The 21,934-nt window shown below is 54.3% G+C and overlaps 7 protein-coding genes across 7 annotated transcripts; 5 read left to right on the plus strand and 2 right to left on the minus strand.

Moving 5' to 3' along the window:
• Positions 1–371: 371 nt before the first annotated feature.
• AYL99_11116 (hypothetical protein) lies at positions 372–3,458 on the plus strand (the record flags this gene model as incomplete). The annotated part of the gene is made up of 1 exon (XM_018842622.1): positions 372–3,458. The coding sequence occupies one exon, from the start codon at positions 372–374 to the stop codon at positions 3,456–3,458; it is 3,087 nt and encodes a 1,028-aa protein (XP_018688035.1).
• A 782-nt stretch (positions 3,459–4,240) lies between these two features.
• Positions 4,241–4,840, plus strand: AYL99_11117 (hypothetical protein; the record flags this gene model as incomplete). The annotated part of the gene is made up of 1 exon (XM_018842623.1): positions 4,241–4,840. One exon carries the CDS (start codon positions 4,241–4,243, stop codon positions 4,838–4,840), a length of 600 nt encoding a protein of 199 aa, XP_018688036.1.
• Positions 4,841–5,980: 1,140 nt separating this feature from the next.
• AYL99_11118 (hypothetical protein) lies at positions 5,981–7,393 on the plus strand (the record flags this gene model as incomplete). The annotated part of the gene is made up of 1 exon (XM_018842624.1): positions 5,981–7,393. The coding sequence occupies one exon, from the start codon at positions 5,981–5,983 to the stop codon at positions 7,391–7,393; it is 1,413 nt and encodes a 470-aa protein (XP_018688037.1).
• A 1,835-nt stretch (positions 7,394–9,228) lies between these two features.
• On the minus strand, positions 9,229–10,644 carry AYL99_11119 (hypothetical protein; the record flags this gene model as incomplete). Its single annotated transcript, XM_018842625.1, has 1 exon — positions 9,229–10,644. One exon carries the CDS (start codon positions 10,642–10,644, stop codon positions 9,229–9,231), a length of 1,416 nt encoding a protein of 471 aa, XP_018688038.1.
• A 911-nt stretch (positions 10,645–11,555) lies between these two features.
• AYL99_11120 (hypothetical protein) lies at positions 11,556–12,716 on the plus strand (the record flags this gene model as incomplete). Its single annotated transcript, XM_018842626.1, has 1 exon — positions 11,556–12,716. The coding sequence occupies one exon, from the start codon at positions 11,556–11,558 to the stop codon at positions 12,714–12,716; it is 1,161 nt and encodes a 386-aa protein (XP_018688039.1).
• A 2,149-nt stretch (positions 12,717–14,865) lies between these two features.
• AYL99_11121 (hypothetical protein) lies at positions 14,866–19,383 on the plus strand (the record flags this gene model as incomplete). The annotated part of the gene is made up of 3 exons (XM_018842627.1): positions 14,866–16,880; positions 16,934–17,052; positions 17,708–19,383. The coding sequence occupies 3 exons, from the start codon at positions 14,866–14,868 to the stop codon at positions 19,381–19,383; spliced, it is 3,810 nt and encodes a 1,269-aa protein (XP_018688040.1).
• A 1,245-nt stretch (positions 19,384–20,628) lies between these two features.
• On the minus strand, positions 20,629–21,788 carry AYL99_11122 (hypothetical protein; the record flags this gene model as incomplete). The annotated part of the gene is made up of 3 exons (XM_018842628.1): positions 20,629–21,080; positions 21,140–21,640; positions 21,689–21,788. The coding sequence occupies 3 exons, from the start codon at positions 21,786–21,788 to the stop codon at positions 20,629–20,631; spliced, it is 1,053 nt and encodes a 350-aa protein (XP_018688041.1).
• Between the last annotated feature and the right edge of the window lie 146 nt (positions 21,789–21,934).

Consider the following 21,934-nt stretch of genomic DNA (forward strand, 5'->3'; position numbering starts at 1 on the left):
TTTCATGTCTATCAAATTTGAGGTTTGATCTTCAGCAGATTACGCAAAGTCTTTGTCTACAGTTGAGTGTTCCTACAGCACTGCACGCAGAGGCTGAGCCGACGACCGGTATAGTCACGTGATCCGCCAGAATTCAGCCGAGACTCGACCGCGATGATCAACGGCTTTTGGCTAACGGCGAGACGCGTGTCCAATGACCGTGATTGGAATAGCCATTGGGCGGATGTTTAGTTTTTCCGTTTCCTGCCGAATGCAACCACGAGCCCAGCCTCTCGCCTCCCCAAGTTCTGTTCGATTTCCCAAGACGCAGATCGTGCTTCCTCCTCCCCAAGAAAATCCCCTGGCCCGGGCCAGACGTCAATGCGGCAACGATGCTGCTGAAGCCCAAGGAGGAGGCGGGCGACAGCCAGGCAGACACTGACGTCCGAGGTCTACGCAAGATTCGAGCTCAAAGCCCGTGGACATGGCGACCTCTCACCCTCATTACGACCGCCGTCGCCCTCCTGTCGCTCTCTATCATCGTTCGCTCGTCCCTCCGGTTGCAAGTCGACCCTCAAGGATGCGTCATGTCGATGATGGCCCCGACCTACATCAAGCTGTCCGGATTTGACACGGAACATTCGCGGTTTGCAACCAAATATTCGCTGTACTTGTATCGGGAAGAGGGGGTTGACGAATACACACGGGATAACATTGGGTTACGAGGCGCTCCAGTGCTCTTTATTCCCGGGAATGCTGGGAGTTACAAGCAGGTCCGGTCCCTCTCGTCCGAGGCCTCCCGCTACTTTCACAACGTCCTGCGCCATGACACCGAGGCCGTCAAAGCTGGTGTGCGGTCTTTCGACTTCTTCACCATCAATTTCAACGAGGATCTCTCGGCGTTCCACGGGCAGACGCTGCTCGACCAAGCCGAATACGTCAACGAAGCGATCGCCTACATCCTCTCCCTGTACGTCGACAGCAACCGCCTCCGTCGCGACTCACAGTTGCCCGACCCGAGTTCTGTGATCCTCATTGGGCATTCAATGGGGGGGATCGTGGCACGCACCGTCCTTGCAACTCCGAAATACCAGGCAAATTCGGTCAATACTATCATCACTATGTCGACGCCTCATGCACGACCACCAGTATCCTTTGACGCAGACGTCGTCTCCCTCTATCAACAAGTCAACGACTACTGGCGGGAGGCTTACCTGCAGCGCTGGGCTAGCAACAATCCCTTGTGGCATACAACTCTAATATCGATCGCCGGAGGTGGTCGAGACACCACTGTCCCTTCCGACTACACGAACATTGCCTCGCTTGTTCCCGAAAGTCACGGTTTTACGGTCTTCAGTTCCACGATCCCGAGTGTTTGGACTGCGATGGATCATCTGGCGATTACTTGGGCCGATCAGATGCGGAAGGTCATCATCAGATCTTTATACGATGTCGTTGACGTCCGCCGAGCGGCACAGACCAAGCCACGGTCAGAGCGCATGAAAGTCTTCCGGAAGTGGTTTTTGACGGGTTTGGAGGATGATGCGCCAAAGAACATGCGTGATGCGCCACACGAGGTCCTTCTCACGCTTGGTGATGGGACGAGGTCAGCCGTGGCTAAAGAAGATAACGTTACCCTGCGGCAATTTGGCTTGCATGACCATATGTCGGCAGTCCTGCTGCCGATTCCTTCCGTGGACAATAGTACCTCCAAAACTTTCTCACTTCTGACAGATCAACAAATGGATGCCCACGGTAGCTTTGAGAAAATGGAGGTATTGTTCTGCAGCGCCTTTCCGCTCGCCGGTGGGCTCACTTCAACACCATTGCCAATCCAGTTCGACCTCTCGCCCGGTGATCCCAGTGCAACGAGACTTGCTTGCAAAAGACCTGCTGGAGACGGCATCCAACTGCCTGCCTCGACAAGACTATCCCAATATCCGTTCGAGCAACAGCCGCCGTTCACATTTTTGACCTACGATCTGAGAGATCTCCAGGACCACCAATTTGTCGCAATCATAGACAAATCCACGGAGCGGAACCATGGCTGGGTGCATGCGGAGATTGTCTCTGCCTCAGACTCCGTCGTCGCGTCTGATGTGAGCCTGCCGATGCTCTTGCTTCGGGGATTGAACCTGGAGCTCCCTTCCAGCCGCCCTCTGGTGACGGAAATTCGGGTGCCATCAATTCGATCGAGCCTACTGGCGTATACTCTCCAAATCCGCCAGCATGGTTGCAGAACCGATACCGAGCTCTTCACGCCATTGTTGAGGCAGCACATCGACAGCCCGTACGAGTCGAAGTACTTTGTCAACTTCAAGGAGGGAGACGTCAATCTTCACGGGGTGGCTCCGTTTATGCCGCCTACGCTAGACGGCCGGGAGTCGAAAGCAGGTGTGGCCTTCCAAATCTGGTCCGATCCGACCTGCAATTCTTCCTTGGAAATCCGCTTGCGGGCAGACCCTGTCGGAAGTCTCGGCAAGCTTGTGATCAGATACCGGACCGTCTTCGCAGTCTTCCCTCTGCTGGTCGTGGCAATGGTCTTGCGAAAGCAATTTCGGGTTTACGACAACTCGGGGGTCTTCATCTCCTTCTCTGAAAGCCTGGAGCAAAGTCTGAGGCTGCCACTCCCTGTCCTAATGCTATCCATGACGTTCTTTGCCACTGCATTTACTACGGCGAGTTCAGCAAATATCGTGTCGAGCAGCCATACTCAGACCAATGGGACGACGGTCAATTTTGCGCAGAACGATCTTCTTTTAGGTTCTCAGGACACATTCTTCTGGTTCCTCGTGCCTCTGGCAGGCCTGCTCAGCGTTGGCACCTGCGTCTTGGTCAACTATGCAGTCTTGGGACTATTGCACTTGATCGTCACCCTATCCAATTTCATGTCACAACGCTACGTGAGATCTGACGACGGTGACAAGGGCATGGCTTCTGCTTTCGTGGCAAGCACGCCCCGGCGTCGCGCCATCAACACGGCTGTCCTCCTATTCCTCGTCGCGACCATCATTCCTTATCCATTCGCCTACGTTGTGGCCTGCATTGTACAATTGTTTACCTGCGCACGGGCGTTGCGCCACGCCAAAGATTCGAGATTTGGGCCGGCGCATAATTTCTTCAACTACACGTACTCGATACTTATTCTAATGCTCTGGGTGTTGCCAATTAATGTTCCGGTCTTGGTTGTTTGGGTGCATAATTTGGCGGTGCACTGGCTGACACCGTTCTCATCACATCACAACGTGTTGTCGATCATGCCCTTTATCCTTTTGGTGGAGACTCTGTCGAGTGGGAAGATGGTGCCGTCTGTGCGGTCATTCAGATGGGCCACCAACCTGTTGTTTTTCGTCCTGGCCGTGTATGCGGCCTTGTACGGCATGACTTACGCGTACAGATTACATTACATTGCGAACATCATTGCGTTGTGGCTGGTTTTGCTTCATTTCTCCACCTACCAGAAACGAATTCCTACCTAGAGGCGGATACGGACACTGCCTTGGCTATCTTGGGGCTCCCACAGAGATAGATTTCTAGAGAGGGCACATTGGGAAGAGTCAGAGGCACAAGCCATTTTGTTCTGGCTGGCGGCGTCCATCTGGCGATGATAGAAGCTTATGAAGATCCAATACAAAAAAAGGAGTCTACGAAGAGTGGACAATTACTCGATTCCTGTTTTCGAAGAACCATCTTTGTGCTTCTGCCCACCTGTGCTCGAAGACGAGGAGATGGTAAACCTGCTCGCTTCGATGCCGTCGACCTTCACTTACGCATTTATTTTAAATGTAAATGGGACGCTGGGCGTTTCCGATGTACATTATGTAGTACGTATGAGGTTGGATGAACAACGAGACATATTGGCTCCATCCAAATCCTGGTAACATGATGACGGTCCGTCAGTCGTTCAGCAAGACACATGGCTGCGTATATTGTGTTTGTACCGTGCACATACATCCAGGTATCGAGGGTTGTTTGGAGGGAGAGGCTGGAGAAGGAAAGACACTTCACCACGACTGAACATGGCACAAGTGAAATTTGGATGGACGGTCAAGTGATCTCAGATAGGGTGGTGAGTACCATGAATGAAATGAACAAGGTGTCCATCCATCCATGGTTTGCTCTGAACCCGTCCGTCACTTCTGCCGATACCTGTATCTTGCTTGTTCTCTGTGCTTTTACCACCTCCGGCCAAAAAGGATGTGCATGTATCTTCAACCTGCTTCCTTACCCGCCACACCACCGCGACCCCGGGTAACAAAAGATGACTTCACCGACGCAACCGACCTTTCCTTCCTTTACCATCACCGCGCCCACGGGCACGCCAACCGATCCTAATGCGACGCTGCAGGCCATCAACAACGCGGGTCATCACTCACCGGGCGCCATAACCGGCATCTCCATCTGCGTTCTTATCTGCCTCGCGTGGATCCTCAGATACTCGTACCTCGCGTCACCTTTCTGGCTTGGCCACTTGCGGCGCTGGTTTGGAATCCGACCTTCTTCTCGAACGCCCATCTCCCACTTTCCGCTTGCACCTAGCCGTGATGGTCCCGACACCGACACCGACAATGAAAATCCAACAACTCCTTATATCGCGCGACCCGAGCCGGCGTACATCCGCACCGCTTCCAAGGACACCTTACCTCTCTACGAGCCGGCGAACCGGTTCAGCAACGACGTGCTGGAGGCGTTGTTGGACCTGGGGCCTGTAGCTGGGGCTGCACGACCGCCGTCGTACCGGTCGAAGTTGTCGCAGGAATGGAGAAATGCCATGGGGACGAGAGCTCGGAATCGTCACGACGACGGGGCGGCAGACGCAGACGAGGAGTCTGGGAGGAGTGTTTCGGAGAGAAGCGGCTAAAGGAACGAACGAACACGGTGGTATTTCCAAGACAGGCAAGGCGACGGTTTCGAGACAAAGAAGAAGAAGAAGAAGAAGAAGCAGACACAACGACATAACAAGTACAGGGACCAACCCACGATAATTGGGATATGAGCTGAGGGAATGGGGTCGCGACAAAGTCATGGATGGCGCAGGATCTTGGACAACCCACTGGACAGACAAGGCAAGGCAAGGGAAGGCAAAGCACTGAACGTATGAGGTTGGATAACTGGACAATGAGTGAGCCTTCTGCTCCCCGTGGTATTGATTTGAAGCAGGATGGGAGTTTGCGCTTTTCCCAAGGGACTACTACGAGGCACACTATTACAGTATTACTTGGCTTCCCCAGATTTCGCGGGTCTGGGCGCCGCAAACACCTGCCTGCCTGACGGTAAAAGCTTAAACCATTTACCCCGGGCGGGAGCTTGCGTAATCCACGACGCTTGCGGCATGGTGTGTGGGCATGCATGCGTCCTTTTCGGCCCTAGACGTTCCGGGCAAAGAATTGCTGCTTTTTGATGGGGGGGTTGAAGCCTATTAGAGGGAACCCAGGCCCCAGGGCGGATCAGCCGAGGGACCCGGTGCATTCCAGGCGATTGGGCGAGTGGTGGACAGCCCAGTGCCCGTACGGTACTAGTTTTCCAGGCGCTGGACTCTGGCTGGGCGCACTGGGCAGGGTCGCTAGTAGTCGTGCCCACAACCTCGTTGCCTCTCTTCGGATTTCTTTTTTCGCCGTGTTAACTTACGGTAATGTGTGGGTTGGTTGCAGCACCGCATCCACCACTGACTGACTGACTGACTGACTGCCTGCCTGCCTTACCTTGCCTGGGCCATCCGCTCGTGTGTGTCTGTCTGTGTCTGTCTGTGTGTCTGTGTGAGTTGCGTGCTTTTTTATTATCTGTGACACCTTTTAAACCCCCCATCTCCCTCGCTCACTCTGCCTCACTCTCCTCTCTGCTACTCTCTCAGTCTTATATTCGATGAGTTCAATAAACGCTGTGTGACGACCTAGCCCACCTTTCCACCACCCATCTCCCTCCTACGCTAGCTCAGACCCCAAACTCACAAGACCTTGTAAAACCGACCTCTCCTCGCAGCCCTCCCGCAACGGACCTCCCCATGGCTCACCACTCGCCTCGACCGTCTCTCGACAGCCACACCCACGGCTCGACGCCCTTCTTCCACACACTGACCCAACGCCTGCGGAAAAGCTCCAATGCCAGCTCTTACGGTGCAGACCCTTCATCTCCGACCGACCCGACTTCGAGGACGGAGGCCACGCGCACCGCCCGGCGGATGGTGCTGTCGATGGTGAGGGACGACTGGGAGTGGCCGCCGCCGCCTTCGTCGTCACCGACCACATCCCCCCCGGTCGGCAACGGCGGCCGGTCGCCCATCCCGCACCGCGAACCGATCACTTACCGCCTGCGTGAGGAAGCCCACTCCGACCTGGAAATGGACGACTTTGCCGCCAAACGCCGCGCGAAGAGCGACCCGTACAAGTTCGAGAGTCCCGAGGCGGTGGGGACGGTGATGGCTGAGCGCAGGCGGAAGCGCCGAAAGATGCAAGAGGAAGAAATGTCCTGGAATGAGGGGTTGAGGATCTGGGTTGAGCGGCGTGACGCCTGGACGGGAGCTCTGCAGCAGAAACCCCACAGCACCAGGCCCACCGAACGACGGCCGTCGTCAACGACGAAAAGACATTCGTATAAATCCCGCCTCTCGCAAGTCTTCACGGGACACAAGGGGGACCAGCCCAACTCCACCGATGGGGGGTCGACCAGCTGGCCCGTGTCACCGGCTTCACCGACGCCAGAATGCTCAAGCGGGGACAGCGTCGAAGCCACGTCGGCCACTCGGATCAGCACGAACACCACCGCCGAACCGCTTTCGCCTTCCTCATCCTCTCAACCACCGTCGTCACCGTCAGCCTCGTCACCGTCGACAGAGCCTGGCCCGTGGATCCCCATCTACCCTCCCATCCTGCCCCAAGACAACATCATTCGAGAGCGCATAAAACCCTCGGCGTACCCCACCATCTACTCCAAAATCGTGGTCCAAGGCCTCACTCCTAACGTGCCCATTCCACTGTGTCACATGATCCCGGCCTTGGTGGAAGGGTGGAAATCCGAAGGGAACTGGCCGCCTCAACCCAGCGCCACACTCGCGCAGGACGTGAAGAAGGGGAGGAAGAGCAGCACCTTTGCCAAGTGGAGAAGGGAACAGTCCGAGGATCAGCAGAATGGCCCGGATTCCTCTCACCATCATTTTCTCCACCACGGCCATCGCGGTGGGGGCGGAGAAGTGGCAGCAGCTGTCATCAGCGGACCTAAGGATTTCTCAAATGCGCACGAAGAGGGAGCGAGAGGCCATCGCGTGCGACGGAGCATCGGCATGATGCGCAGGGTCGGGTCGTTGCTGGGAGGATCAATGAGCAGCGACGGTCTCGATGAGTTGGGGATCGAGTTCCGGGACCAGGACGAGGAGGAGATGGGGCGGAACGTGGAGCTGAATAAGGGTTTGGCTCACTGAGATTCCCAATGGCGGATGAAGAAGCCAAGAGAAGGCAAGAGATGGATGTTCGTTTGTCTCCCTTTCTCTCGCCGGGTGGGCATGGACTGGCTGGCATTCGTACCTCTCTCGTTGCCCCGTTGCGCTCGTGGCATCATCCATTGCATTCTTATGGAATAACGACGGCCCAATCTGCATTTGATAGGAAAACGGGTTATGACATGATCTGAAATGACATGACATGACACCGATATGGCACGGCACGACATGGCATGGCATACCCGTAGTGTATGGTCGGCCCGAACATGTATCTGACGACGATGGAACTCCAGGTGATAATGACGATGATGACGATGATGATGATTGATCCCTTCCTTACCTATTTTATTTCCGATACCTATACGGTGTATCTACCTACCTATCTACCTACCTTACCAACTCCGTACGTGCCTAATTACGTCCCTACGGCCCCTCTGTCTGCCCGGCGATGCATTCATTGTTGAGGCCTGAGCACGAGCATGTATGTGCAAAAAGATAGATGGATACCGCACGAGATGTCTGTGTGTGTGACCTACCTACAACGACGGAGATTTGGGAGCTTAGGAGAATTCCTAGGGATGATGTCGGATCAGGGGCGAGTGACGTCTCGTACCTGGGTCTACAGAGGTAGGTATGTCGGTAGATAGGTCGGTAGATAGGTCGATAGATAGGGAGTGAGGGAGGGAGCATCTCTGGTCTGGTCTGGCTCCAGGTCGTGTGAGTCGAGGCCGCAGTCTAAAATCTGCATATTCATCCCCCCCGCCTTTCCATCACTGTCTTCTTAGTCACTTGATACCTATTATTATGTATGTAGTTATGTAGCTACTGGACAAGTAAGTAAATGCTACGTTGATGTGCTCATCTAGGCGTTATAGTTGGGACGCGTAGAGAGATGAAATGAGAGTGGGTGGGAGTGCTGCTTGTAGTGGTTAGTATCTGCATCAGTATCAGTATCAGTTGTCAATGTGAATATCTGTCTGTCACAGGACAGGGAAAATGGATTGAGTGAGTGAGTGGATGGATGGATGGATGGATGGATGGATGGATGGATTCATTCCATAATGTCATTCATGATCCCACGCCGCAGCGCTCTCTGCTGTTTCGACGACCACGCAGTTACCCCCATTGACTGACTGACTGACTGACTGACTGACTGACCGACCAACCAACCGAGCCGTCTGATATGCATGCCTGACTGTTCACCTCCATCCATCCCAGCTCATCCCGAAAGAAACGAAAGGTCTCTACCCTACGCAGAAAGGGCTGGTTGGTGATCGTGATCCCTTTGTGTACAAATGAAAACAGGAGCACAACCTTGATTCCCGTTCTGCCTGTCGTGGAGTCTCCTCGAACGTCGTAACTTTTTTTGGTGATTGCTGATTTCCTATTTTCCAAGTGTATTTTTTCCTTCCTTCTCTAATTGTCATGAATGCTCGACTCGAGCCTTGCTCCAGGTCATGCCATCCGACTCTCTGTCCCAAGATTCTGCAAGTATCGTTGCATTTTGTCCAGCTCCTTTGCCGCGTTTGGCAACATGTATAATTTCGCCGTTACACCAGTGTTGTTGACAAGACTTTCTTGAGATTTCAGTCTCGCATCCAGTATGATGTTCATCGGTACCCCCCACCCAACCTGGCACGTCTGGCCACATAAACAATGCGCTTTCATCACTTGTCAACAGTCACTCCACGTTTCGTATGCTGGTCGTCATCATGATATCGGTAACAAAAAGAGCCAAAACAGGGCGAGATCACACGTTGCAATGGACTGAAATGACCGACTCAGCGGGAACGGAAGTGGTCTTTCGGCGGCCCAAGTCAACCCGAATTCGGGCACTGGTTCTGGTCCTGCTCAAACGTCCTGCGGAAAGTGTAAAGCAGTTGCCTAATGCAGAATCTAATGCGTCCTGGGATTTGCAAACGCTGCCCCCGGAAGTCGAGCTCGTTAAAACAATCGGCAAAAGCCAGCACTTGCAAATCCCGCACACGATCTTCAGGGGTGGCTGGCGTCGTTCTTGCAGCTTTGGTCTTCCCTGGGAACCCGGATTCGTTGCCCTCGGCACCCACAGACGAGGCGCCGTTACTCGTCTCGCCGTCATCGGTTAGCTCAAGGTCCCTCGACTCTGCATTGCCATTGAACAGGGCGTTCGCCTCTGATGCAACCTCGTCCTGGTCGCCGGCAGTTTCGTGTTCTCCAGAAGGTGGCTTGTCGTCCTGGCACGACGTGTCACGCTTTTCGAAGGCCCTGGCACACGCTCTCACCGTCTGTCGTTCCCTTGCTGTCAATGGCGGCTGCCACTGGCGCATGTTTACCTCTGGGATGTCTGCCCTCTCATGCGGGTCTATGGCCTGCCACTTGTAGTGGAACAGACCATCCTCCACTTCTGGAGCAGCTTCCTTCCAGGCACAATGGCCGGGTACACATCTGTATTGGAGGATTTTGGCGAGGAGGGAGCGAGAAATACCGCCGCTCAATTTGATAAGGGACAAGTTCGGAGCACAGAATTCAGTGATGATGGTTGATGGAAGGTCTTTGGGCGCGATGCCTGCCAGCTCTGCACTTTTCTTGTGGATAAACTTCCAGATAACATCAAGATCGGTGCCGGGTGGACCAGGGTTGGAGAGTGGCATCTTTCCACGCTGAACGACGAGCTCGAGTTCCGGTCCCAGTCCCTGGAACACGGGGGCGCAGCGGGTTATGGCAGCGGAGGTTTCCAGGGCAGCAGCAGCCAGTCTGTATGAGCAGCAAAATTTGAAATTGATCTCACGGAGAGCTGGCATCTTGTTGACCAGCAGTCTGGTGGCGAGGACCAAGCCCCACGCAGGCCCGTCCTTGCAGCAAATGTCGATGGTTCGCGGCGAGCTGCTCAGTCTCTGGCTCTGATCCCATTTCGGCAAGCAACTTTGGAGATTCTCCCATTCCATACCGAACGTGTTGTGTAAATAGAGGATCGGAGAAGCTTCGTTTTTGAATTTCTTCGATACGGTGAAAGCATGGACGGGGATGACGGGTTCGGCGTCCGGGGCACGGTTGTTGACACGCCGCAGTCTGAGTCTGCCGTCGTGGTCGAGCTTGAGATGGAACATTCTGGAGTGACTGTAGAGCATTTCGTAGATTTCCAGGCGCACTTCGTACGGAAAGTCAAAGAATGAGCGTTCCTCAGGCGCAGACACCGGCGCAATCTCGAGACCTGTGGGCGCAGTCCCTGGCCCGTCGCTAGAAGGAGGCGCCATGGGGGAAAAGGAGACACAAGGCTGAGGATCTGTCGGTTGTCTAACAAGGGACGGGGTCGTGAGAAGTCGTGGGGCAGATTTGAGGTGAGTTGAAGAAAAGAGGAAGTGTTCAGGCACGGTGAAAGTGAGGCCTGCGGTGTTGTTGACCACTTTGGGCAGTGAAGTTTGCCATATTAGTAAATGTTTGGTCGCGTGTCGACAGATTGTGCCAGACCCCGAGCACATCCGTAGTCAGCCCAGGATTCTAGTATCCTGTCACATTTGATATTTGTCTTTCGTATCTGTGCGTGGAGATAGGAACCCAGAGGCTGAGCCGGGAAGAGTTGATGGGGTTTTCATTCCTCTAGATAGAGAGACCGGGCGATGGTGGATCTGAGGCGAATTCGATCAAAGCGCCCTCCCTCAGGCTGTGGTGAGGGCGCAGGTGCCGGGCATGTGGCCAGTATCTATACGAGGCAGACACGCAGTCACACAACTCTTTATCGACAACAGTGCCGTGCTGCTGCTGCTGCCGCGGCCGCCGCTGCTGTTGCAGCCTCAGAGCAACGCGACACATTGAGTGGGCGAGGATTATGATCGTCGGTAAACGGCCAACGGCGAGACAGGTCGCTAGTACAACACGCCTGATCCACCGTAGAAAATCAGTCCCTCGAAGAGACAGAAGTCCTTGACATCATGACTCTGGTCTGGCAACTGAAGAAAGGGTCGTCGGTGACGGTGATTCTGTTTGTCACTCAATGTCACTCTACAAGTGAATCGCAGCACCACGCACCTGGCCTGAAAGAACCAGGTGATTGAAGCCAGAGCACCGTCCTCCAACTGCGGTTCCATGCAGTGCGCCTTCTGGAACACCCCCTTTCCTTCCATTCTTCACGGACCGCCACTCCCGTTCGAGTGGACTTGATACGGACATGTCAAAGCGCGTTTCGGCAGCTACTTCGGGGGTACGACGAGTGACCAGGAGTAGTACTACTACGTCTGCGTCAACAAGAGGAAACAGTGCACAAATCAAGAAGGAAGAACACGACCAAACTGCCAAGGCCGTCAAGCAAGAGCAGGAAACCCCCAAGAAGAAGCGCCCTGCAGCATACTCAGAAGAGACACCTGCCAGGAAGAGGGTCAAGAAGGAGGAAGACACTGGTTTGATCAGCCCAACGCCGTCTGATGATGCATCTGCTTCGACCTCTTCTCCAAAGAGAGTCAAGCCCAAGAAGTCAGGACCCTCCGATCTGAAGGCGAAGAAACTCAAGTCCTATGCCCAATTTGCCAACCAATCTCCATTCCCTGACTTTCACCATCCGACACCTGAAGAATGCAAGGTCGCCCACAAAATCCTCGCCTCCCTCCACGGTCCTCGAATCCGTCCCAAAGAAGTGGTTGCGTCGACGACGCGGGCAGGATGCGGTGACTCGCCCACTGTCCTCGACGCCCTGGTCCGCACCATTCTCTCTCAAAATACAAGTGACGTCAATTCCACGAGGGCCAAGAAGAGTATGGACAAGGTATATGGGGGAAGTGATAAATGGGACGCCATTGTGGCCGGAGGTCAAGCGAAGCTGCAAGAAGCCATCAAATGCGGCGGGCTCAGTGCGGTCAAGAGCAAAGTCATTATGAGCATCTTGAAGCAGACGCACGAAAAGTATGGCAAGTATTCTCTAGACCATTTACACCATGCATCCAGTGAAGAAGCCATGCAGGAGATGTTGTCCTTTCAGGGCGTGGGCCCCAAGACGGCCAGCTGTGTGCTGCTGTTCTGTCTGCAACGTGAGAGCTTTGCAGTAGACACGCATGTGTGGCGCATTACGGGCTTGTTGGGATGGCGACCTAAGAATGCCACGAGAGATGAGACGCACGCACATTTGGACGTCATGATCCCGGACGAGGACAAGTATGGGCTGCACATCTTACTGGTCACGCACGGAAAACGGTGCGAGGAATGTCGGGCCGGAGGCAAAAATCTGGGCAAATGTGAATTGAGAAAGGCCTTTCGGCAGAAAAAGATGGCGGGCGAGGCAGGAGAAGTAGCCCAGCAAGAGGAGAAGGCGGCAGTCAAGAAAGAGGAGGCATCGTGATGAGCTGTTGTATACCTGTACGAGGTACTCGTTGGTACCCATGTAACAACATTAACTTTCTCACCCACAAAATGTACCTACGAGTAGGGAATAGTTGGACCGTTGCTGTGGCTGGAGCAAGGTTGAGAGCTGTACGTAAAATGATGATGCTGGTGGCATTTTTGCATTTGTGTGTTTTTGCGGGGGAGTAAAGCATCTGGAGCAGAGCTCGACGGTTGTTTCTTCCTGTTACTATGGAAGCCCGAGCCTTTGACTGGAATGTGGCTGAAATGGTAATTTGTGATAGCACCCAGATCAACAAATTGCACATCTTCGACGTCGATCGATACAATAGCCACAGAGAGTGTCGCGTGCGAAATAAAAAGTGACGAGCAATTTGGAGGCACCAATCAAGCGACATGATTTCGACCTCGATTTGAATTTAGGCGACGTAATAGATTTGCAGGTGTCAGGGCACCAGAAGAAATAGTTTCATGCTAGTTGGGCCCAAGATCTCGGGCTAGAGAGAGATGGACTTGACTGTGGGGCGGCCCGACAGAACTACGAGGAGGTTGTAGACATGCGTATGTAGGTACCTATGTAGAAGATGAAAAGTGCAGCAAGAGAGGAATGTGTATGTACCCAATACAAAGTACTCGTTGTGGGACGGCTGCAAGTAATAATGCAGGGAACATGTTGGCTGTGTACCGAATCCTACGTACCGACTTCGGAGAATTCTGCATCAACCAGCGTGTCACCAGGGCTGCAGATATAACCGCAGGGATTCGGTAGAGATGAGGGTTGCACTGAGTTCCCCGTAATTTGTGGGCTCATCCAGCACTTGGAAGCCTTCTGGATCATGCATGCACACTGCACAGAGACGAGGACCCAACGAAGGATGGAGGAGGCACACCTCTCTCTCCCCCTCAGCCCATTGAGCCTCTCAGCTTCTCTTCTTCAGCTTCTTGCCTCCAACAATGCCCGCCATGTCCAGTACGAACAGTCAGACTGGGCATCTCAGACACGCCGTTGGTCGAGTGTCGGATTGCAAACCCAGCCCCTGACTCCAGCTCCAAGACACCAAAAGCAGAGAGACCTGCCAGTATTTAGTGTCGATTAGTCCCCATTGGAGGTGCAGCCGTGGTGGCCCGTAGCTTAGGACCCTAGAACTCCCTTGCCACTCACCCAATGACAGGGCCTGCCCTGGACATCTGGGTTTCGGGAGGCTTGTTCGGCTCCCAGGCTGGGCGACGGGCCAGGGGGCACTATAGGCTGGCTACGCAAAAATAACCAGGGGGGGAAGAAGCATGGTCCACTGTCTGTTCCCTCGTACTTATCGTATGCAGGTCACTCTTGTTTTGGGGGACAGACCTAGTTCCGTTTGGTTGTGTTTCTCTCTTTGCTTGCCTGCCAACACCCCCCGGTTGGAGTTGCATGGCTTGCACATCACCCTCGGGGTGTACTACTCGGAGTGGTATTAGTTGATGATCTTCCAAACCGGGGGTGGCCCAGAAGTGTCTGCATGTGTCGTGTCTGCCACCTGCACCTAAAAAAGTTCGCATACTCTGTACAGTCTTCCCCCCATCGACGGCCCGCCTGCAGTCGGCCACAGCACACCACCACCACCCACACACCACTGCAAGACTGCGATCTTTTTCCCTGCCTGCGTCTTACATCCAGCCTGCATCTCCTCTTTTCATCATCTCAATTCACCACACCCCGTACATACCAACACTCGCTTTCTCATTCAACTTTTCTACACACTCTCGTTACCATCACAGTCATTCGCTTCGTAATAACACAGCCTGCGACTTGGACCAGTCGTGGTGTGGGCTATTGTTGGCTGTCACCGTCATCATTTTATTCTGGGCGACATTCGGTCACAACATCCTACTCCGTCTTTTATCCTCCATCAGCTGCAACCTCCTTTGCGCCAGCCCCCAGACTCTCGTTTTGTCGGACCTGAACCCCAGCTGTGACCATAGCCACCCTGCGATCCACCTGGTTACCCTGCATTTGTGTTTGTCCGATTCTCCAGACCTTCGATCCATGCCCTCACTTCGCCTCGTCTCCGACGCAGTCCATCAACGAAAAGGCAACATACAACCGCCGTTGCCACCCGTCTGAGAAACACAATTCATTCCGCTGGTCAAGGCGCCATCCAGCAGCGATGGCCCGTCCCAATTTTATTGAGCTGCCCCCCGAAAACCCTCGCTCGGCCAGCGCGCTGTCACGAAATGCACTGTCCCCCCGGATCCAACACTTCGACGGCGATGTCCCCCCGGCACTGTCACCGCTGGACGCCATTGCTGCCCGCAGTCGCAAATTGGCCAAAGAGTTGGAGGAAACGAGGAAAGCGGGCGAGCGACGCATGAGCAGACTCCCGCCGCAAGTGGTGACGGAATCCCTCACCGAACATCAAAACAATCGTCCTCCGATATTTCGAGCCTTGTCGGACAATCTTGACACGGTCCCTCCTCTGCCAACATGGGACAAGGAACGCGGCGGTAGTTTCGCTCGGGTTGCTCATCCTCTGAGCAGGCCTTCCTCCCAACGTGTTCACGTGAGTGACATTGTCAAGTCGGAGGTGGACTCAGAAAGCAAAGAGCCCCCTCCGATGCAGGATTACTTTGGCGCCCCTCGAGTGGAATCTCCTCCGCCCATGGAACCCAAGAGACCGTCGTCGTCGTCTCACAGCGTGGGCAGTCCTTCTCTGCATCCTCAACCCGGGCTTTCGAGACAAGTCTCGGGCACCTCTCAATCAGACTTCAGCGCGACACTGGCGCCTCCACGATCGTTCTCGAACAGACTTCGACCGTACCACGATGCTTCAGACGACGACTATACCAGTTCCAATGCCGGTTCGACCTTTTCGCAGTCGAGGAAGCTTTCGTCCAGCAGCGGCGTCTCTGCTCCCCATTCTCCGATTTCCCCCTACGCACAGTCTCATACCCGATCACCCTCCAACACTTCGCTCGGATCTCCCACCCACAAGATCCCGACACGGAATTTCTCCCGACCTCTGAGTTCGGTCAGCATGAGCAATCTCAAGGACAACAAAAGCCCGACCAAGGCCACATTTGCAAACCGGATGAGCCAGCTTCGCGCTTCGAATTCCTTTGACAGTTCTGCATCACCGATCGATGGCTATCTCGCGGGAGAAGCATCTTCATACACACACGCGACCTACAGCCTCCCCCGAGGCCGACTGGTCTCTGATCGGACATCTGGGCTCTTCTTGGGCCTCTCCACACCACATTTTGAGTGGCAAGAACCGATGTTCCCATGTACGCCTCCTTTGGAAGCGAAAAATAGCACTGAGCTGCCCATCCCGTCTCCCATCGCTTCGGCTCGGCCCAGCAGAGAAGACCAACACCATCCCAGGTCGGGCCCGTCTTTTGAACTCAACACTGAGCACCTTCCGACCACCACAGACCGTGCCACCCATCCAACAGCACATTACACGCCAACAGGGTCTCTCAGATCCAATGACTCTTCTAGCTCAAGACCTTCAGTTGGCCAGATATATCCTCCCGCCTCTGCATTCATGGCGCCCCCTGTGCCGTTGTCACCTGTGGAAGAGGCATCACACTCCTCGCGGTCGACGAGCACAGTTCGCCCAACCACGAGCCGGTCGACCAGCAATTACCAAGGCCTCTCCATGGACGAGCACGTCACCAAGGCCATTGAGCTCCATCAACAAGGTGAATTGAAAGAATCGACCTATCATCTGCGCATCGCGGCCAACAAGGGACATCCCACCGGAATGCTCCTGTACGCCCTTGCGTGCCGTCACGGGTGGGGCATGCGAGCCAATCCGCGAGAAGGCGTCCAGTGGCTTCGCAAGGCGGTCGACCACGCCATGCTCGAGATTGCGGACGACGAAGACCCTGCGAGCCAGAGGCCTGGTGTTGATTTCAATGAGAGGAAGGCACATCGGGCTCAGTTTGCGCTGAGCATCTACGAACTCGGGGTGTCGCATCTCAACGGCTGGGGTATCGAGCAAGACAAGGCGCTCGCTCTCCGCTGCTTTGAGATCGCCGGTAACTGGGGTGACACCGATGCTTTGACCGAAGCTGGCTTTTGCTATGCAGAAGGCATTGGATGCAAGAAAGACCTGAAGAAGGCGGCCAAGTTTTACCGGAGGGCTGAGGCCAAGGGTGTCAGTATGGTGGGGAATAGCTGGTCAGTGTTGATGCTACGTGTCGGGGGACTGTTTCGTTGCTAACCAGACGCAGGATCTATAAGGACAAATACAACGACTCGGAGGACGAGACCGAGGATCGATCGCGGTCCTCCCGAAAGACGTCGGGCGAGAAGCTACGCAGCAAGTCCAAATCTCGCGGGATCTTTGGACGTAAGAAGACATCTTCCTGAAGGCGGGGGGAGGTGTCACCATGATAATGTCTCTGGCTGGACTTGGACATATTGTTCTAGCAGTGTTCCGGAAACCCACTACTCTATATTTGCTCTGGAAGCTCAAAATTTGACGATCACCTGTGAAGGCCTTTTTTGCCGTTGATGGCTCATGTATTACGAATGCCGATTTATACAGTATATCCACGGGCATGGCCTATGGGCCTTGACTTCGCGCTCTATACGAGAGTTTTGTTGCGGTGTCAGGATACGATACCAGCACCACTTGATCAGGACTTTTTAATGAATAACTTCGACCATCTGTTTGCGTTTTCTTTTTCTTTTTCTTTTTCTTTTTCTTCTTTTTATATCCTCGCTCCGTTCCTGTTGGAGTCATCCGCCAATGCAGGATGGCTATTGGCCAGTCCGGTCAGGGGCTTTTGGCGATGCATATTATCTTAATGACTAACAAACACGCCTTTTGCCGCCATCCATTGATTGCATCGCCACCATCTGCCTGTCTGTTAAATGTGAGGGTGCGGACGTCTCCCTTTTCTTCTTCATTCTTTCCTCTTCTTTTTGTGGTTGTGATATAGACGACGTTGGCCAAAAGGGAAAAAAAAAGGAAAGAAAGAACTGAGAATTGCGAACTGCAGGCAAGACAGCTTCGGGGATCTCGACCACCAACCACAGGATGATCAGTCACAGTCACCCTCCTCAGCCCCTGGTGAAGAATGGTCACGAAGAGTCCCGGGTCCCACAGACGATGGACATGGAAACAGGAACGGGCACAGAAATGATGGGAAGACCTGTCCGGTCCTCGGTCCTCTCGCCACAGCAGATGCCCGCCCTGCTGGCCCGGCTCGAGACTCTCCTGCCTTTCTCCATTCCGCTGCTGCGACGCATCCAGTTCCACCTGCATAGTCACCAGCCCGTGTCGGCGTCGGCGAGGGTGTTTGTCGCTGTTGCTGGTACCTCTAGTGATGATGATGGTGGTGACGATACAGCGTATGTGGATCGCTGGCTAAGAGGGTCTTCTTCGAGAGCACAGGATGAGAAGATGCCGATCGGGAAAGAAGGAGAAGAATTACCGCCAGCAGAGCTCGAAGAGTCACAGCAGCCCTGGATCGCTGCATACATCGACTTGGCAAACCCAGGCCAATGCCAGGTGTGGATGTTCGCCAGCTGGGAGGCCGATGCACGGTATCCATTCCCGTCGTCCTTAGCAGCAGGCTCAAGCACAGCTTCAGATTCGACATCGCAGTCCCCATCGTCATCTTCATCACCTGACTCTCTTCCTCCCTCTTCTTCTGCTGCTACTACTACACCCGCCATCCACGGCGCCCTCATGCATGCACTCTTTACATACATCCGGACACACCTGGTGCCGCTACTCCCGACCTCCCCCCCACCCTCATGGCTCGAGCTGCTGCGCACGGGCAAGTACCTGACGACGCCGTACTCGCGCAACAAGGTGCTGTTCGGCACCGTTAGCGAGAAGCTGTGGCGGTATTTCCCGCTCGACGCCCGGGCCCGGACCGACGACGGGTATTGGAAGTATTTGTTCCGGGTTGGCCAGCAGCAGGAGGAGGAGGAGGGAGGATCACTATCGTCGATGTCAAATTCAATATCAAAGTTAACCCTATTGACAGACCTCCCACCCATTCTCCCATCCTCCCCCTCAACCACCTCTACCACCCACCTCCCACCGGGTTACCAATTCGGCCCCCTCCGCGCCTCGCATCTGCAGACGGTGGTGGACCGTACGCCTGTGCCGCGTACGCTGGATACGCTTCGCGAGTTCGTGTCGGTGGGCGTGTTCCACCACCATGGGCACGGCGGAAACGACAACGGGTCTGAACACCAGCAGCAGCAGCCCGACCGCGACCACGCTGCCGCCGCCGCCATCGGGTGGGGCTTTCTGGGCAAGGACGCCAGTCTGTCTAGCCTGCACACCGAGCCCGAGCACCGCGGCAAGGGCCTGGCCGTGACCTTGGGTCGCGAGCTCTTGCGCCGTCAGCATGTGGTGTCGCCGTCTAAGGCGGCGGCAAAGGTTGAGGTAGAAGGGCAGGCGGAAAAGGAAATGCCTAAGGATGGGTATGGCAGAAATGGACAGGTATATCGTGAAAATGCATTGAACACTACCACCACTAGTACCACCCCTCGGGGCTATTACACCTGGGCGCACGCCGACGTGTCCCAATCCAACACGGCGAGCCGGCGGGTGATGGAGAAGCTAGGCGGCAAGCCCCTGTGGATGGTCATGTGGACCGAGGTGGACATTGAAAAGGTCCTGTCATCGTCATCGTCGTCACCGTCGCCGTCGTCGTGATTACGGTCTCGGTCCCGGTCCTCGGTCCCTGCTGCTGCTGCGACTGATTCTGCTCTTGGCCCCCTATTTCCTTTGAGCTCCACCTCGCCTGCTGTCTGTCCGTCTGTGCGCTTCCAAGCGCCTTGTCTGGCCGAAAGAGTCTCAAGGCCAAACGCTTGGAAGGTGGGTAGGACATTCTATGCGAGATGCCAGGTGCTATCTGTGGCACAACAAACCAAAGGCCAGATCCGGAGGCAATGCCAAAGTCCAATTCGAGGTCAAGGTCAACTCCAAAGTCAAAGTCAAAGTCAAAGCGGCGGTCGTGGTAGCCCCCAGCGTCCATGGTGATATAGATCAAGGTTGTTGGTTGGATAGATAAGATGCAATGAGATTAGATACGGTACGGTACGAGACGAGATGATATACATGAAGCAATAGACATACCTAAATCGAAGATAGATAAAAAGTCAATCATATCAATCAATCAATCAACTAGTTAATCACTCGACTAGCTCAATATATATCTCTTCACTTAAAATAGACGGATGGCTGGCTTGCTGGCTTGCTGGCAAGGTGAGAGAGCATTGACGGCAACATTCTCGTACAGTATTTCGACGGTTAGATACCCTGCTTGGGGGATTCCTGCACCGCCACTAAACGGTGGTTGACTCTGTGAGGAGTTTTTTTGGAAACAAGGGGTACCGACTTTCTGAGTTGTGGCGCTATGCTAGCCCTCGAACCGGTCAGGAATAAAGAACGGGACAAGCCAGCGTATATGATTGGAACAACCCTGTTAGTCACCGAGTCCCAAATTTCCTGGAATAGCGAGCGCTTGACCACCGTATTGCAAGGCTCTTCGATCCCATCAGGCCATGTCAACTTCTCTTCTGCCCTGTCACCAAGCCTACCCTCCGGCTTTCGAGGGTGGTCGCCAGAACGGTCACTGCACAGGCAAAAACTATGACCAGCCTCTCGACCGGTGAGGCATTTAATGGTTTGAAGCTCTGTGCGACCCAGACCGTAGAGTCTCTCGCCCGGTGGTGTGGGAGGATCAACCAATGATCAACCTTTGAGGCTTCCTGGCTCCCCGTAGGTGTTGCTGCCTGTGAGATGGTAGGCTCTCGATGATCGATAACAGCCACCCTGCAGTGACATAATAGGCACGGACCCTGGAAACCGATCATCAGCTTCTAGATGCATACGGGAGGGCGCGAGAGTCATGATTGGCATGTCTATTGGTCCTCCTCGTACTGCATGTCGAGCATATCATCTCCTCTTTCGACGTGCCTCCCTGGTCACAGTCCGTGCTGCATCGCCCAATGGCTTCGTAATCTCCTCTTCTCGCCGTTCATCCACAGCTCCCGATGCAAGCAATTCTTGTGCGTTTGGCTCCAGCCTCAGGAATTCTCGAATTGTCCAGTCAAAGACGTTGTCGTATTCGAACCCTTGTCGGTGAAACAGCTTGTTGAACATGTTTCGCAGGTGCTGATAGTCCGGCTGATCCTCGTCGCGCAAGTTACGGACATAATTCATGTAGTCCTCAAACTCGGTTGGTAGACCTGCACAAAGTTCGTGTGTACTGATTGTCTGCTTCTTCTCCAAAACCAGCAGATATTTAGCATCCCGCTTCGCCTTGAGGCCTTGCCACGGAAGTCTCCCCCGCATGAAATACACCAGCATATAGCCTAGTGCCTCCAAGTCATCACGTCGGGATTGCGCTGGGGGGGCAGTCAGTCGACCTTCTTGCATGTTTGAGCACAGTGGGCGTGTCACCTACCAACACCCAAATGGCCGTTGATACTCGCATACCTGCAGGTGCCTAATAGTTGAGGAGGTCGCGCTGTCACATTACGAGCAGGAATGTCCCTGCTCCAGTAATCGGGATGACGGTAGATTGCAAGGCCTAGGTCGGTCATGTAGACGACATTCCCTCGCTCACCGATGCCCAGAAGGAAATTTTCAGGCTTGATATCCCGGTGAAGAAAATCGTTTGAATGAAGGGTCTCAAAACGATGAAGTAATTGGTCAGTGAGCATCAGCGTCGTCTTCAACGAGAACTGGTTGCCACAGTACTGGAACAAGTCTTCCAAGTTCGGCCCGAGCAGCTCGAAAACTAAAACCATAAAGTCATCTCGTTGCCCGTGCCAATACACCTGAGGAAAGCCCGGGTTTCCAGCCAGGGTTTCATAGATTCGCGCTTCTTCTTCAACTAAAGATGGAGCAACGCTGTGATGTTCGAATTTCATGGCGACTTCGTTGCCGGTCTCAGCATCACGGCCTATTGAAATGTCAGATCTCGTGTCAAGCTGTTAGATGGGGGTCATACCTAGATACACATTTCCAAAAGAACCAGATCCCAGTTTTCGCACCAAGTGATATCTGCCGCCGATGGCTATGTCCTGCACACGCCGCACGAAGCTGTCCATGCTGTGGTTGATTGTGCTTTGCAGTCACCAACTCGCGTGATGGCTTTAGTAGTAATTCCTCTCGCGCTCGCTACACGTCGACGTCAACCTTGGGGCCAGTGGGGCCCATGGTTGCCTAATTACTCCGCGTCAGCCTAGTGAGCCAC

The sequence above is a fragment of the Fonsecaea erecta genome, assembly GCF_001651985.1.
Source record: "Fonsecaea erecta strain CBS 125763 chromosome Unknown Scaff13, whole genome shotgun sequence".
In the NCBI taxonomy this organism is placed as follows: domain Eukaryota; kingdom Fungi; phylum Ascomycota; class Eurotiomycetes; order Chaetothyriales; family Herpotrichiellaceae; genus Fonsecaea; species Fonsecaea erecta.